Raw genomic sequence first — 16,560 nt, 5'->3', positions numbered from 1 at the left:
ACCCCTTACAGGTAAGGAGCAATTTTAGGCTACCCTTATAGTTATGACAAGTGTCTTCATCACATCTGTTCCCAGACAACTTCATTGTCTCCACATTAGCTTCAGAATCCACTTTAAAGTTGCCCACTGTTAAAATTCATAACTTCCTGTCAGTGTCTGTCTCTGTTCCTCTTCCTACTCTAGCAATTCATCTAGCAATACTTCCTTCATTATCCCACCACGTAATCTTGTGCTTGTTGGTTTAAGAGCCTTCTCCTTTGCTGTTCTAGTAGTATGAAATAGACAAATCTTATCTTTTGGGTGTTAATTTCCCTCCCTCTCATTTCTAATCTGATCTGCAAACCTTGTCTCCCTTTTTTATTCTACTTTTCCTCATTTCATGTGTTCAAAGCTGGCAGCAGCACTTCACTGAGAGGGCTAGTAGCAAGTAGTAGAGGTGCACAGTAATAATATGAATAAAAATCCCAGGGAAAAGGTGGGGCAGTATTTGGTTTTCCCTCTGTCCTGTCTGACCTGTAGCTAGCTTTCACCATAAGGAAAGCTTCCCTTCTAATTCAGGGAGTATTGTGAAATCTGTATTTTGAAGGACAATAGACCAAATTATTTTCTCAGCCTGAAAAGGATAAAGTTGAATAAATGTGTTCTTTACTGACCATATTTGTACAATTAAATAAAAAGCTTCCATCTGTTCTGTCAGGCCTTCTAAGTATCACATGTTTCATGAAGTAATTTAGATCTTCTGAGTCCTCTTAGAGACTTTACTGTTCTTTGTATCCTGGGAAGGAAGAGGAAGCTGCCAAATGGGCACGTGAAGAGGAGGAGGCCCAGCGTCGACTAGAGGAAAACCGGTTGCACATGGAAGAGGAGGCAGCCAGACTACAGCTCGAAGAGGAAGAGCGAAAGCACAAGGAGCTGGAACTCCAGCGCCAGAAGGAATTATTAAGACAAAGGCAGCAGCAACAGGAGGCTCTGCGCCGGTTGCAGCAGCAGCAGCAGCAGCAGCAACTTGCACAGATGAAGGTAATGCTCTTCCACAAGTTAACTTCCTTTCCCACTCAACTGGTGTGTGCAGTTAAAACGTCCCCATAGTGTAGGACCAATGGAACTAGCTTGGAAGGCGTCTAGTTAATTGGACTGAATCAAGAGAAAGGGAACTGAGTGGTGGAACTGTATGATGAGGAAGGAGAAGGGAAAGCAAAGAGTTGTTGGGGAGGAAGAGATGCTCGATATTTGGTGAAGGATGAGAGAAACAAGGGGAGAGTAAATTAAAACAAATGGAAAGGAAGGAAGAGAGAACTCAGCCAGCCAAGAAAGGTTGCCGGAAGAGAAAAATAACATAATTTTTTATTCCACTTCGAGGAGAGTCATGGCTTGTTTTTAAGGAGCTGAGTTGTTGATGGAGACCTGAAAGCATGTGGCTTAGTTTGTCTGGTGGAAAGGTGGCATCCCTTGGTCCACATAAGAGTGATCTCTACATCACAGGCCCCAACTCACCTTGCAGCTAGCACCTGCAAGAAGTCTTTTTTAATTCCTCCTTTTTGTAGTTCTTAATTTGAAAAACATTTATACTGTTTGGCTTTCAGTTGTTTTAGTAGTCTCCAGTGTGAGGTAACTGAGCCTTAAATATGCTTCAAGTAAATACCATGCTGTTTTTGAGGGAAAAAAAATGATCAAAATGGTTTATGCATTGTAACTAATTTTTTATTCGGCAAATGCACATGTTTTAGTCCCCAGAGTTGTTGCCATTTTTTTGAATAACAGTTTGTATCCTATTACGTAATTGTTCACGGGACACAGCTGGCCTTGACACTGCCTTGCAGCTGCAAGCACATATAACAAAAATATGACTGCACTGAAAAACTGATACCTTTAAACCAGACCTTTGGGTATCTTGTAGTATCCCTTCTATTCAGTGGGATCAAAAGATTTGTCTGTATGTTTGCAGTTTCAGTAGTGTTCACTTCAGAGAATTTGTAATTGTTATTAATTCCTACTTTTTTCCCAGCTCCCTTCTTCTTCAACATGGGGCCAGCAATCCAGCTCAGGAGCATGTCAGTCCCAGACCACATTATCATTGGCAGAAATCCAAAAGCTTGAAGAAGAGAGAGAGCGGCAGCTTCGAGAGGAGGTAAATTCAGTTGAAGTAGATTTGAGGTCTGTAAACTATGTGTTGGAGTAAAATTAGCTGTGTTTCTACTTAGCTGTTGATCAAGTGAGTAAATATAAAAGAAAAACAGTAATAAGCAAATTTTTAAATAGGACCAAGTCATCTGGGCTGTTTTGTCTTTCAGGTGAAGAACCAGGTACTTATTTGAAACTACAGAGCTAATTTAACCTGTAGCCTAAACTGTATTTGAATGCAAATATCCACTCCCAGCAATATATTAGAGATATGTGTTCAGGGGACATTCAGAACTTGAATAACAGGTGCATTGATAAATTCTTGTTGACACTCAGTGCTGGAACACAGAAGATCAAGGTGAGATGCATTTGCACAACTATATTAAGTGAGTGTTGGGGAAATGAAATTCTAAGAGAACAAAGCAGGTCTTCGTAATGTAGAAAAAATGTGGGGATTGAGATGGACACTTCATAAAGATACTCTTGGGGTGCTTCTTGAGGGCTGTTGATCCTTACATTATTCTTGTTATTGACCACCCGCAATTTTTGTTCTTTTTTGGTTTTTGGCTGTTTTTCTTTTGCATATGGAAGAAGAAAATTAAAGTGGTAGAATAACTCTCCTGATTGGTGGCTAGGTTGACTAGCCCCTTGATCTTCTTTGGCCTAGATTGATTTCACTTGCCATGGCTAAAGACAGTGGAGTCTTGGCAGTATTATCAGCTATGCCATATATATTAAACCCCAGGTATAATGTCTCTAAATGGCAGTTGAGGAAAAAGCTTGCTTAGCTGTGCCATAGAAGAGCATGCAACAGCTAGAAGCAAATCTTTCTGAACAGGCTGCAAATGTGTGTGTGGTACAGTACCAAAATATGGGTAGAGCTGTTGTGGATCTTACCTACAAGTAGTACTCTTAGAATATATCTACACAGCCTGCAGCAGTGAGCCCAGAGATGATCCGTGTCTGTCAATAGTGTGGGAGGGGAGGTGGCAGAGTGAGGGCAGCTGGCTTCAACAGTGTTACTGAGCGTGCTCAGTACAAGCCAATCAGCAAGTTTGGGGAGGGGGACACATGATCCCACATTCCCCCCGCCAGCCCCTCCACAAGTTGCCTGTGGGCAAGCCTCCAGGGAGGGAATGTGCTTTCAGAGCCTAAGCTCCAGCCCGAGCTGCAACTTCAAAGCACAGTCTACACATCTATTTTTAGAGTGCTAGTAGGAGCCTTGGAGGTCAACCGGGTCTACGAGATTCACTGCCATGAACTATGTAGACTTATCCTTAGTTATTTTTTGTTCATTTAGACCGGTTTGGGTCCCGATGTTCCTTTTGTAAAAACAGAAATAATCTTCTTTGGGCCAAAAATTCTTATCTTCCCTTCCATGTCTGATGTCCAGAAGCTCAATACAGCAGATGTTTTTATAGTAGAAACAAGTTCAGAGTGTAGAACTCTTTCTTTTTCCCTATGGGTATCATTAAATTCCCAGGTAATGCTGATCCTGTTGATAGTTTTCCAAATAATAAATGCTATGAGAGTTTGAAAAATCCTGCACCAAAATATTATGTGGATTTACATTCAGAAAGTGGTATAGAAGATCAGCAAAGTAGAAATTTGGAGCAGATGAGAGTTTGAGATGTGGGTATTATAACTACTGTAAAACTTTAATCTGAGCATCCCTTGGTGTTTTCTGTAAGCATCCTGGGAGGTCTTATAAATTTTCTGTATATTTACTTGGCCGGTTAAAAAGTTTAAGAACTCATACTGCAAATATTGGGTCTCATGGCTACAGTTGCGTTCATGGTACTGTATCCATAATATCTGAAGAAAAGCTCTGTGTAATCTTGGTGCTCTCACTAGCAGGAGTTGATCCAAAAAATATATTACCTCACCCACCTTGTCTCTAACATTCTGGGACTGACATAGCTACAACAACACTGCATACAATAAGTTATCAAGATTAGGAACTGGGCAATTTCCCACTTAGCACTTTAAGTTGTCCACTATCTGACAGAGAGAGCGAAACAAGAGCTTGTACTTAAAATGTCTCTTTATCAGAGGGAAGACAACCACATTGGGAGGTAACCTCTACCAGTTAGTAAAAAAAAACAGCCCTCTCCTTTGCAAGTAGTCTCTGGATTGGGAAACAGTTCACCACATTCCAAAACACAAATTTAACAGTAACTTAAACATGAATCTCAAAGAAGATACATATTTTTGCATTCATTGGTGAAAAGCATTGATGGGTAATCTACTACATATGTTTCTACCTTTCTTACCCTTTCCTGTAGCAAAACAGGAGACATGTTGCATGATTGTCATCGTCTTTAGCAAATGAGAGAAATCCATTTTCCATTCCTGTTTTCAATCCCGGGACTAGGGCACTTCAGATACAACTCATAGGGCTTGTCCACATTTCAAGTTACTGGCGGCACAGTAGGGTATGACTCTACAGTGCACCAGGTTGCCATTCAGTAACGTCCCACGTGGACAGTGCAGTGGAAGTCCTGGAGTGTGGACGAGGGAGTCACTAGTTCTGCGTCTGGGTTGAAATAGCATGGATCCTTTCATATTATCTTTACATCCTCTTAGGATTCACATGGCTGCTATTTTGTTTTACCGTTAACATCTGTGGGTATGTCTACACTACTGTTAACCTGAGTAAGAGGTTAACAATTCTAAAGTAGAATTTAGATCTTCAGTTACTTATTTATTAAAGAATGTTAATCTAGTTCAAAATTGCCCAGGTCCTAACCATAGGCAAGCTATGCCACTGACACATGGAAGGCTATCACACGTTAAACCCAAAACAAAATATACATATGATAATTTTGACACAGTTTGAATTTCTCTGAAATTTCATTAGTACCATAAGCTCTTATGACACTTTAACCAGAAGTTCAGATAATGGTAGATTCTTTAGTTTTCATGCCAGTTCAAAGCTGCTGCCCCCTTTTGTCCAAGAAGTTGTCAGTTCTCTTGACTACAAAAATCAAGGATATATTTGAGAGACATAGATGGTATTTTCATCCTCTGACTATTGTTGTGGCACAGGTAGGACGTGGAGTTTTTACAGCATGTTAGGGGGGCCTCAGAAAGAAAAAGGTTGAGAACCCCATATCTGTCTGACATGCTTTAAAGGCTGAGGCCTACATTGTGACAGTGCTGCTCATGTCGACAAAAAACAAACAAACTGAAACCAGTATCCCCAATAGTAATTATCTTCAGAGAGTAAGAAAGGCATGTTGTTTCTTTTTGCATGCAACAGCAAAGACGTCAGCAGCGTGAACTGATGAAAGCCCTTCAGCAGCAACAGCAGCAACAAAAAATGTCAGGTTGGGGTAATGTCACCAAGCCAACAGGCGCTACCAAATCTCTCTTGGAAATACAGCAGGAAGAGGCGAGGCAGATGCAGAAGCAACAGCAACAGCAGCAGCAACAGCAGCCGAACAGAGTCCGCAGTACTACGGTGCATATCTTATTTACCTAACCAGAACATGGAGAATTGTTACTTGCATTGTTCCCCTCTCATCACACTCCATTTTGGTTTTCTGAGACATTGCTGCTGTTTCTCCAGACCTGATGCTAATAACCAGGGTCTCATTTCTGTTCTGTTTCAACAGCATTCTAACCTGCACAGCAGCATTGGGAATTCAGTGTGGGGCTCTCTAAACACTAATCCCACCAGCCAGTGGGCATCTGATCTAGTCAGCAGCATCTGGAGCAATGCTGACACCAAAAACTCAAATATGGGGTTCTGGGACGATGCAGTGAAAGAAATGGGGCCTCGTAACTCAACCAATAAAAACAAGAGCAATGCCAGCCTCAGGTAGGAATCGGGAGGAATTTGTTTTTGGCAAAGGACTGCTAGTATTGCACTCATATTTTAACCAACTATAGCTTCATCACCTCTGGTTCTTGAAAATTCTGTACCACTGTCTTAAAATAGTGTTTAGCAACAAACAGCTTATAGGCTGTCTACAGAGTCCCAATTTCTTTGATTTTTCTTATCCACTAGGAAAATAAGTTGACTCTTAAACATTACTGGCCCTCTGTAAATCCATGGGCTTTTGTAGGCTATGCACTGTTATCTTAGATAATATTGTCTAAGTAAATCGATGGCTGTTTCAGGCATAGTATGCAATATTTACAATTTCTTTGTCAGTAAATCCATAGGAATTACGAGCAGACAGAACAAGAAGGCGGAAGAAGAGGAGAAGCTGTTGAAGTTGTTCCAAGGGGTTACTAAAGCCCAGGATGGATTCACTCAGTGGTGTGAACAGATGCTTCATGCACTCAACACAGCGAACAACTTAGATGGTAAGAAGCGGGAAAGAATGAATGTTATGCTTTGTAACAGTATATGAAGAACAACATCACATTTGTACATTTGCACACATGAAATTCTGTGGATGATGACTGCATTTCTACCAAGGTGCTATTTGGCTCATTCAGCAAGAGGGCATAATTAGTTGGGAAATGGCATTGCTATAAACTGCACTGCATTGTCTTCCCTCTTTGGGTAAAATATTGCAGGTAGAATGGAATTGGGACTAATTCCAGACTCTCCCACTCTCACCCATAAAAATGGTTCCTTTTGGATGGAGGTGACAGGTCACAGATGAATGAGAATTTAACCTAGTTCTAAATACATGCAATATTATTAACATTGTAACTCTCTAAAGCATTTTTGGGGTACAGTTTGAATGAACTATGCTCTGGTCTGATGCTTCAGTCAGTAAAATTGTATTGATTGCAGCATAAGAGCAGAGGATTGTTTATGGTCCATTTGAGCCTGGGGTTCACTGAGCTTCTGATATTAACTCTGCTGCAAAATGAGTCAAGTTAGGAACTGTTTAAGAGTAGCAGCCGTGTTAGTCTGTATCTGCAAAAAGAAAAGGAGTACTTATGGTACCTTAGAGACTAACACATTTATTTGAGCATAAGCTTTTGTGAGCTACAGCTCACTTCATCGGATGCATGCAGCTGATGAACTGAGCTGTAGCTCACAAAAGCTTATCCTCACATAAATTTGTTAGTCTCTAAGGTGCCACAAGTACGCCTTTTCTTTTTAAGTTAGGAACTGCGAGTCATGAAGCAGTGGTTCATTTGCCCTCGTGGTTGTACGCTTAATTTTCTTGCACATCACAGTGGGGTGAGAGGGGACTGTCTCCTTTTCTGTACGTAAAATAGTAGAATGTCTGCCACAATATGTTCTTCGAGTGTTTGCTCATGTTCATTCCACATTAGGTGTGAGTGTGCTGCATGCACTGTTGTCGGAGATTTTCCCCTCAGTGGTATCTGTCAGGCCAGTTCTCGTGCCCTCTGGTACTGCACGCTTATGCGCCAATATAAGGGGCAGTGCTGGTCCCACATGCTCTCAGTTCCTTCTTACTGCTTTTGATGGTTGCTGGAATATCCCTTTTTGTTTCAGCAAGGTGTTTTCAATGGTTTCTTCTCTTTAGCTTAGTTTTAGTCTTAGTATAGTATTAGTGTAAACAGTACTAGTGTAGAAAGTTAGTCCTTCTCCTTTAATGTAGAGGGGCTCCCTTTGACCCTGGGCTCAGGCATGCCCCAATCCCTGGGCTTCAAACCTTGTGCCTCCTGTGGCAAACCTGTGCAGGTGAGTGACCCACACTCCAGTTGTCTGAAGTGTCTGGGAGAATCTCAGGTAGGAGAGCACTGTCAGGTCTGTCAGGACTTTAAGCCTCGTACAAAGAAAGACAGAGAAGCTAGACATTGGGTGGGGCAAACTTTTAGGCCTGAGGGCCAAATTGGGGTTCCAAAACTGTATGGAGGGCAGGGTAGGTAAGGCTGTGTCTCCCCAAACAGCCTGGCCCCTCCCATTTCCCACCCCCTGTCTGCCCCCCTCAGACCCCACATCCATCCAACCCCCCCGCTCCTTGTCCCCTGACCGTCCCCCCTGAGATCCGACCCCCTATCCCAAGCCCCTCTCCCCTGACTGCCCCCTGGGACTCCCTGCCCCTTATCCAACCCCTCTGCTCCCTGCCCCCTTACCATGCTGCTCAGAGCACCAGGACTGGCAGCCTCGCTGCCTGGCAAGAGCCAGCCACGCCACCGCGCAGTCTAGAGTACCAGGGCAGGCTGGCAGCTCTCACAGCCGCGCTGCCTGGCAGAAGCTTGCAGCCCCGCTGCCCAGAGTGCTGGTGACACAGCGAGCTGAGGCTGCGGGGGAGGAGGGCTATCCTCCCCGGCTGGGAGCTCAAGGGCTGCCAGGATGGTCCCGCAGACCATAGTTTGCTCACCTCTGAGCTAGACTGAGGGCTATCCTAACGGAAGTTGCTGTTAGACCAGCAATAGACCCAAGCCACTCGGATTCGGCACCGAGCACTTCAGCTTCAGTGTGACACGCCTTTCTGGCACCACGCTCTTCTCAGCACCATTCTCCATCTCTGGTGGTGAGAAAAAAGCCGAGAGAGGACACTCCTCTGTGCCAAAGAAAGGCAAACAAGGGGAAGGCAGTGGAGTGCATCCTCCACCCCCGAACCCATGATGGCACAGTTGACTCCACCCTGAGGGCCTTTGAGTTCAGTGTGGGACCCACCCCCGCTGATGCCAGGAAGTCATTGTGGCTCCAGTGTGATAACAGTGCCTTCTACCCTGGAGGCCTTTGCAGCCACCAAGGACTTATCTCTCCCGGTATCACCAACCCTGATGGGACAATCACCAACTCCAATGAACAGGAGAGAACATGGTGCTCCAAGCTCTTTCCCAGCACCTGGGCCCTAGATACCTTCCAGAGGCAAGCTGGCCCTTCCTTCCTTCTGCAAGGTCATCCCTGGTCCGGCACTGGTTCCCAGACCCTTGGCACCAAATGGCAGAAGCCATGGTCACGTCAGAAGGACTCTTTTTCGGAGTCTGCGGTGGAGCCCTATGCCCATCCCAAGAGCTGCAGCTGGTACCCATTCTACATGCCACTGGACCCGGGTATCGGTCACCCACTGGCAACTGGTCAGGAGGATAGTGGCCGATGCAGTGGCTATTTTGGAACTAATGGAGGTTTTCCTCTGTACCAGGACCATCGTCCACTGGTCCTATGGTTGCATCCGAGAGGCGGGCTGCCACATAGCTCCATTCACCACCATACCCTGATTCCAGTACCGAGCCCAGTACTGATACACACATGATGTGGGCCCAATGGAGGTAATAAGGGCAGAAGATGAGGTGGAATTCCCTCTCTGGTACAGGTCTCTTCTGCCTCCTCCCCAGGTGAGGCCACCTTGGAGCCAAGTGGCTCGCTGTTGCAAGATGACTTTGGAGCCCAACAGGAGCTTCTAAAGAGAATAGCTGCTAATCTGGGGCTAGATGTTGAGGTGCTCAAGGAGTCTTTCCATAGCCACATTGACATTTTGGCTGCAGTAGCACCATCAAAGATGGCCCTATCCATCAACGTAGCTTCTTTTGGATCTAGTCAGAACCCTGTGGCAGACCCCATCTTCTCTCCCTCCCACTTTGAAGAGGGAAGAGAAGAAATACATGACAGCCAAAGTACTTATACTCTTACCCTCCTCCTGACTCCAGTGCCGGCCAATGAGAGGGACAGGCAAGGCCAGGCAAACATTACCTCCAAATAAAGACTTAAAGAAACTAGCTCTGTTTGGCAGAAAAATATATTCAATAGGTAGATTGCAGCTGCATATCTTGAAGTCCTGCTGGGGAGATGTGATCGCAACATGTGGGATTCTTTGATGAAATTTCAAGACTTATTGCCTCTGGACTCCAGGCAGGAGTTCTCCACTCTCTTAGAGGAGGGAAAGAACATAGCTAGAGCCTCACTCTAGTAGACCCTGGACGCAGCCAGAACAATGGCTTCTGCAGTGGCCATGAGGTGATGCTCTTGGTTGCAATCTTTGGGGCTACCACAGGAGGTCCAGCAGTCAATCCAAGACCTTCCATTCAAGGGTATGTCACTGTTTTCAGATAAAATGGACGTAAAGCTCCATGGGCTGAAGGAGTTAAAGGCTGCCCTCAGGTCCTTGGGCCTCTATGCTCCTGCTCTTTCGAGGAAGCATTTCAGGCCTCACCAGCCAGCTCGCTTCTCGGCGCCACTGCTACGATGGGACCTGTTCAGGAGAAGGAGCAAGGGTTACAAGTGTTGTCAACCGCTTCCATCCACCTCAATCTCACTACCGGGATTGCATAGATACTCCAGAGGCCCCAACATTGAAGGTGCGCTCAGGGTGCTATACCCGTTTCCCTCATCGGAGCCTATTCCCTTTTTGTTTTCAGACCGACTTTCCCACTTCAGCCTGGTGTAGTCTTTCATCGTATCAGACTGCTGGGTTCTAAATACAGTGGTGGACAGTTATACCCTTCTGTTTTCCTCCACCCTTCCCTCCCATCCCTGTCCCTCTTCAGGGATGCTTCTTATGAGCAACTTCTAGCCCAAGAGGTGCAAACCCTCCTACAGGTGGGGGCTGTGGAGGAGGTGCCTTAGAAATTGAGAGGAGAAGGGGTTTTATTCCCAATATTTCCTAATCCCAAAGAGCCAGGGTGGTCTTCGACCCACATGGTTCCACATGGTCTCCCTGGTCTCCATTGTTCCCTCCCTGGATCCAGGGGACTGGTACACTGCCCTCGACTTGAAGGATGCCGGTTTTCACGTTTCCATCTTCCAAGGCCACAGAAGAAACCGGACCCATTACCAATTCACCACCCTTACCTTTGTTCTGTCTGCAGCCCCCTTGGTTTTTACAAAATGCATGGCAGTGGTCGCAGCCTTCCTCAGAAGGCAAGGGGTCTAATTCTACCCATACTTAGACAACTGGCTGATGAAGGGCTATTCATGTGCTCAAGTAAAGACCAGCATCAGCCTGGTCCAAGCCACCTTCCAAGCACTGCGTCTGTTGATAAACAAAAAAGTCAACTCTCATCTCAGTACAGAGAATAGATTTTATTGGGGTAGTACTAGACGCAACCCACGCCAACGCCTTCTGTCCAGAGGCCAATTTCCAGACAATGTCAGATCTGATATGCAGGGTCAAGGCATACGCCATCACAACAGCCTGAGTTTGTCTCAAACTTTTGGGACACATGGCCGCAAGCACTTACTTGGTATGGCATGCAATGCTGCACCTCAGATCCCTGCAGACATGGTTTGCTTCAGTGCACTCACCAAACAGACAACACTTGGACTTGGTGTTTACTGTTACAGACCCGATCTTCACCTCCCTTGACTGGTGGAAGGACCCCCAGTCGGCAACGGTAGGTGTTGCCTTTGTCATCCCCCAGCCATTCGTGTCCCTTGTTTCAGTCGTTTCCAATCTAGGATGGGGAGTCCACCTCAGCTGCCTCAGGACAAAGGGCCTGTGGTCCCAGGAAGAGGTCTCCCTACACATAAACATCAGGGAGCTCAAAATGGTCCACTTAGCTTGCCAAATGTTTCTTCCACAGATCATGGGTAAAGTAGTAAAAGTATTTACAGCCAACACAGCGGCCATGATCTACATCAGCAAGCAGTGAGGAACATGCTTCTCTGCCCTGTGTCAGGAGGCTATCCGCTTATGGGACTCCTGCTTGAAGCTTCCCATCTTCCGGGAGCCCAGAACGCCCTGGCAGATCACCTCAGCAGATCTTTCTTCTCTCACCACAAGTGGTGCCTTCACCCAGAGGTCACCAGGTTCATCTTCCAAAGGTGGGGGTCTCCTCAGGTAGACCTGTTCGCAACCAGGCAGAACATGAAATACCATTAGTTTTGATCTCTATGTGGACAGAGCCCAGGCTCCCTTTCAGATGCCTTCAATGGACAGAGCTCCTATTCTACTCATTTCCTCCAGTTCCTCTAGTGTACAAGATCCTTCTGAAAATCAAGTGGGACAAGGTTAGAGTTGTTAAAGCTCTGGTGTGGCCATGCCAACAGTGGTTTGGCATGCTGTCAGTAGCACCCCTGCTACCGCTCCCACTCCACCTGGACCCAATAGCACAAGACCATGGCTGTGTACGCTACCCAAACCTCTGTGGCAGCTCCATGGTTGAACCCGGAGAAGAGAGCCTGTTCAGAACAAGTCCACCAGATCTACCCATCTACTAGGGCTACCTACATGGCCAAGTGGAAGCATTTCTTGATATGGTCTTCCCAACGAGGTCTTTCTTCAACTCCGGTCTCCCCTTCAGTCTATATAGGATTTACCTGCTCTACCTAAAACAACAAGGTCAGGCTCAGCATCTATCAAGGTACACCTAGTAGTGATCTTAGTAGTAGTAGTAGTAGTAGCCTTCCACCCACCAACTGGCGATAGGTCAGTTTTCTCACACAAAAAAAGATGTCCATCTCCTTTCTTAAAAGGTTGGAGAGACTTCATCCTCAGATTCCTGAGCCAGTTCCCCCATGGGATTTAAATCCAGTCCTGTCAAGACTCATGGGCCCTCCCTTTGAGCCACTAGCATTGTGTCATCTATTGGCTGTTTCCTGGAAAGTCGCCTTCCTGGTAGTGATTACCTTGGCCAGAAGGGTCTTTGAAATCTGGGCCCTTACGTCAGAACCATTGTACACAGTGTTCTTCAAGAGCAAGGTTCAACTGTGCCCCCAACCAGTTTTCCTTCCAAGGGTGGTCTTGCAGTTTCATAGCAACCAAGCCATTTTCCTGCCAGTTTCTTCCCAAAACTGCACAGGAATTTGGAAGAGCAGTGGATTCATTCGTTGGATGTCAGGCGTGCCCAAGCCTTCTACATTGAGAGGACTAAGCTGTTCTGTAGATCTGTGCAACTCTTTGTGGCTATAGCAGAGAGGATGAAAGCCCTGCTGGTTTCAGCCCAGAGAATCTCATCCTGGATAATGTCCTGTATTCAGGCATGCTACGAGGAGGTGGACCCCATCCTCTGTCAAAGTTAGCTGGCGAGAAGGAACTGAGAGGATGTGGGGCTGGCGGTGCCCCTTATACCAGTGCATAAGCGCGCGGCATCAGAGGCATTAGAGCCAGCCCAACATACACCACCAAGGGAAAAATCTTATGGATGGGTTGTGCTGTATGCACTGTTGCCAAACATGGAATCGATATGAGCAACGCATCTCAAAGAACAAGTTATGGAAAGGTTAGTAACCGTTTTTTGCTGGGGCTATATTATGGGGAATTTAACAGGAGAGGCTGTTTACAATGGTTGATAGTTTGATAAAGAATATTGAATAAAGTATACAAAGTTTGTTTGGTTTTTGCGCACACACACTCCTGCATCAGCACACGTCTCTCTCATGGTCCATCTTCTTCCCCTCGTATTGCAGTTCCCACGTTTGTTTCTTTCCTGAAGGAAGTGGAGTCTCCATACGAGGTCCATGATTACATCAGAGCCTACCTTGGAGATACCCCTGAGGCCAAGGAATTTGCCAAGCAGTTTCTAGAGCGCCGTGCCAAACAAAAAGCCAGTCAGCAGCAGCAGGTACATATTTGCTTGTTCTTTGCTTTGAAGGAGGATCTTGAAGTACATTGATAGTATTTCTGGAGAGGGTAGCAAAGGCTCAGTGACAGTCTGCATTTCTGTATTTAGCTCTTGGTGGTGAAAGGGGTAGATTATCTAGACTGGGGGAGGAAACATATTTCAGGTATTCCTGTGGAATTGTACAGAATCTATCTGTCCCTTGTTAGCTGTGTAACTATCTGAGATCTTGTGTAAATAACTTTATAGGGAGATAATTTTATGGTGCAGGATTAGTTCTAGAAAAGAGATAAATTTATTGGATAGGTTAATGGATATTCTACTATCCATGTCATATGGAAAGTGACTTGGTGTCATCTGTGTATTTCCAGTGAGCAGGCAACGTTTAATTCTAACTTGTAATCTAGAATTGGTTTGTTTCAGGATTCGGTGTGGGGGATGAACCATAGTGCACTGCATTCCGTCTTTCAGACCAATCAGAGCAACAACCAGCAATCCAACTTCGAAGCTGTGCAGAGTGGCAAGAAAAAGAAGAAACAGAAAATGGTTCGAGCAGATCCCAGTTTGTTAGGTGAGTTTTGATACTTGAAAATGAGCATCTTCCTCTAAGTGGCTTATTTGGGATAGAGGTCATAATTTTTGTTCCATCTGCGAAGTCCTTTTTGGGTCTTTCGTAAGTCCTAGACATTAATACATCAAATATATGCAAGAAAGATGGAGGGAAGCCCCTTTAGAGTAGTCTGTATTTTAAAATTATTTACAACAAATTCATTGCATTTTTGAAGGCTGCTCTGAGACTCTGCCGGTCCAGTACTCCTACCACTGCTACAGGTGATGCTGGGTGTGTGGTGTACAATATATATAATACAATTATATGCTTCTGAGATGGTTTAAGGAGGTACCTATGTTCATGCTCAGTTTATCACTTTACCCAAACAGAGGCAGAAAAACAAGATGGGGGGCCTTTTAGACAGGTACATCTGCGGTGGTTTTATCAGGAGTCAGTATGATGAGCAAGGCATAATCCTGAACGTGTTCCCCTCTGGCAGTTACAAATAGATGGAAAGAGCCAATTTAGCAGATTTTTTTAAAAAAATTATTTTTATAGAAAAGGAAAAAATATCAGTTTGGAATCAATTCTTCCTGTAATTTGTGGTCTTGAGGAGTTGGTTGACCCTTAAATGTCAAACTTGACCCGATTCTGAAATTACTCACCTTGAAAATAGGTTGGAAGAATCCAAGCAAAGCCTTGTGGAGATCGGAAGAAGAGACTTCTGGCTGTGGAAGTAGAGAACAAATGAATTTACATGGTGTTAGGGTTCCTTCCCCACTCTGAACTCTAGGGTACAGATCTGGGGACCCGCATGAAAGACCCCCTAAGCTTATTCTTACCAGTTTAGGTCAAAAACTTCCCCAGGTACAGACTTTGTCTTGTCCTTGAACAGTACGCTGCCACCACCAAGTGTTTTAAACAAAGAACAGGGAAAGACACCACTTGGAGACGTCTTCCCCCCCCCCCCCCCCCCCAAATATCCCCCCAAGCCCTACACACGCCCTTTCCTGGGGAGGCTTGAGAATAATATCCTAACCAATTGGTTACAAAATCATCAAAGACCCAAACCACTGGATCTTGGAACAATGGAAAAATCAGTCAGGTTCTTAAAAGAAGGATTTTATTTAAAAAAAAAAAAAAAAGTAAAAATCATCTTGTAAAATCAAGATGGAAAATACTTTACAGGGTATTCAGATTCAAAACACAGAGGATCCCCCTCTCGGCAAAATCTTAAAGTTACAGAAAACAGGAATAAACTTCCCTCTTAACACATGGAAAAGTATCTTGAAAGTATCTTGTCCCCTTATTGGTCCTTTGGGTCAGTTGCCAGCCAGGTTAGCTGAGCTTGTTAACCCTTCACAGGTAACAGGATGTTGCCTCTGGCCAGGAGGGATTTTATAGCGCTTTATACAGAAAGGTGGTTACCCTTTCCTTTATATTTATGACACAAGGGTATTTTTCATTACGGGTAAACTGTTAAAATGAAAAATTGAGGTTCTATACGATTTTAGCTAAGCATCAGATATACATATCTTGGGCATCTCTTTGATGTGTGAAGAGGAGAAGCTGATTCTGTTCTATTGCTTTTTAAATTAATTGAAATTTGGTCTTCTACTTTAGATATCCTGGATCTTTAAGGATATTAAAAGAAGGGTTAATAAGTCTCTTCAGCTAAATTCAGCCTTTTTCTGATATAGTAAATATAATCATGAGAACAAATACTGCAGTTTGGGAAAATATATAGAAGGATCTTGCATAATAAAAATTACGTTTCCTGACATTTCAAAAGCTACCCATAAGAATCTGTTCTTTCTTAAGACAGAATTTGCAGCATTGGTTTTCTGCTTCCATTTTTTAACTTTCCATACCTAGATTTAATTAAAGATTAAAAATGAATATTTATTTTTATGACAGTAAGGCCTCTGACATCTCAGTTTAAACGAAGATATCACTAATAATTTTGCAGTGATTCAGGATGTTGATCTAACTGCCACCTTAGGGTTTTTGGAAGGAATTCAGTAGTGCCTATTTAATGTAACTTTTTTACATATAAAGCAAATTTAACTATTAGATGGGGATATTATAAAATTAAATCTTTTCTGTTCCTTAGGCCTCAAAAAGGTCCATATCTTTTTAGATCAAATGTAAATGATGGATTGGCAATACTGATGTTTGGAGAAATACTTTCTTTTGCAAAAAATCAAATGTCGTTCTGTGAAAGCACAAATATATTTTTAAAAGAAATTAGCAAAGCTGGTCACCTGTTAAGGATCACAGACATTGTTTGAGTTCAGGATTTGGCATCACAAACTCCAGAGTTCTAATTCTGGATCTGATACTGACTCCTTCTGTGGTCTTGACTTTTGCCTCAGTTTCTCTTTGTAGATGGGGAAGATTCTTTCTTTACCACGGCAGGATTGATGTGAAGATGTCTTTAAAGTGCTTTGAAGCTGAAAAGCATTAAATAAGTGCTAAGTTTTTGTTGTAATATTAGAAAAGAG

The 16,560-nt window shown here is 44.2% G+C and overlaps 1 protein-coding gene across 4 annotated transcripts in view; it reads left to right on the top strand.

The window, feature by feature from the left end:
- GIGYF2 (GRB10 interacting GYF protein 2) overlaps window positions 1-16,560 on the top strand; it is a 148,926-nt gene that overhangs the window by 127,661 nt on the left and 4,705 nt on the right. For 3 of the 4 annotated variants that reach the window (XM_077827171.1, XM_077827170.1, XM_077827173.1), the window contains 7 exons: window positions 784-1,020; window positions 2,006-2,128; window positions 5,384-5,584; window positions 5,739-5,944; window positions 6,281-6,435; window positions 13,355-13,509; window positions 13,930-14,077. In XM_077827171.1, the coding sequence (XP_077683297.1) occupies window positions 784-1,020; window positions 2,006-2,128; window positions 5,384-5,584; window positions 5,739-5,944; window positions 6,281-6,435; window positions 13,355-13,509; window positions 13,930-14,077 (1,225 nt within the window). Of the gene's footprint in view, window positions 1-783; window positions 1,021-2,005; window positions 2,129-5,383; window positions 5,585-5,738; window positions 5,945-6,280; window positions 6,436-13,354; window positions 13,510-13,929; window positions 14,078-16,560 lie in introns of those variants that run through there. The other variant, XR_013347177.1, reaches the window with a different exon arrangement.

The sequence above is a fragment of the Eretmochelys imbricata genome, chromosome 9 (assembly GCF_965152235.1).
Source record: "Eretmochelys imbricata isolate rEreImb1 chromosome 9, rEreImb1.hap1, whole genome shotgun sequence".
In the NCBI taxonomy this organism is placed as follows: domain Eukaryota; kingdom Metazoa; phylum Chordata; order Testudines; family Cheloniidae; genus Eretmochelys; species Eretmochelys imbricata.
Note: the sequence above shows the minus strand (reverse complement) of the source record. Positions and strands in the feature narration are given on the sequence as shown.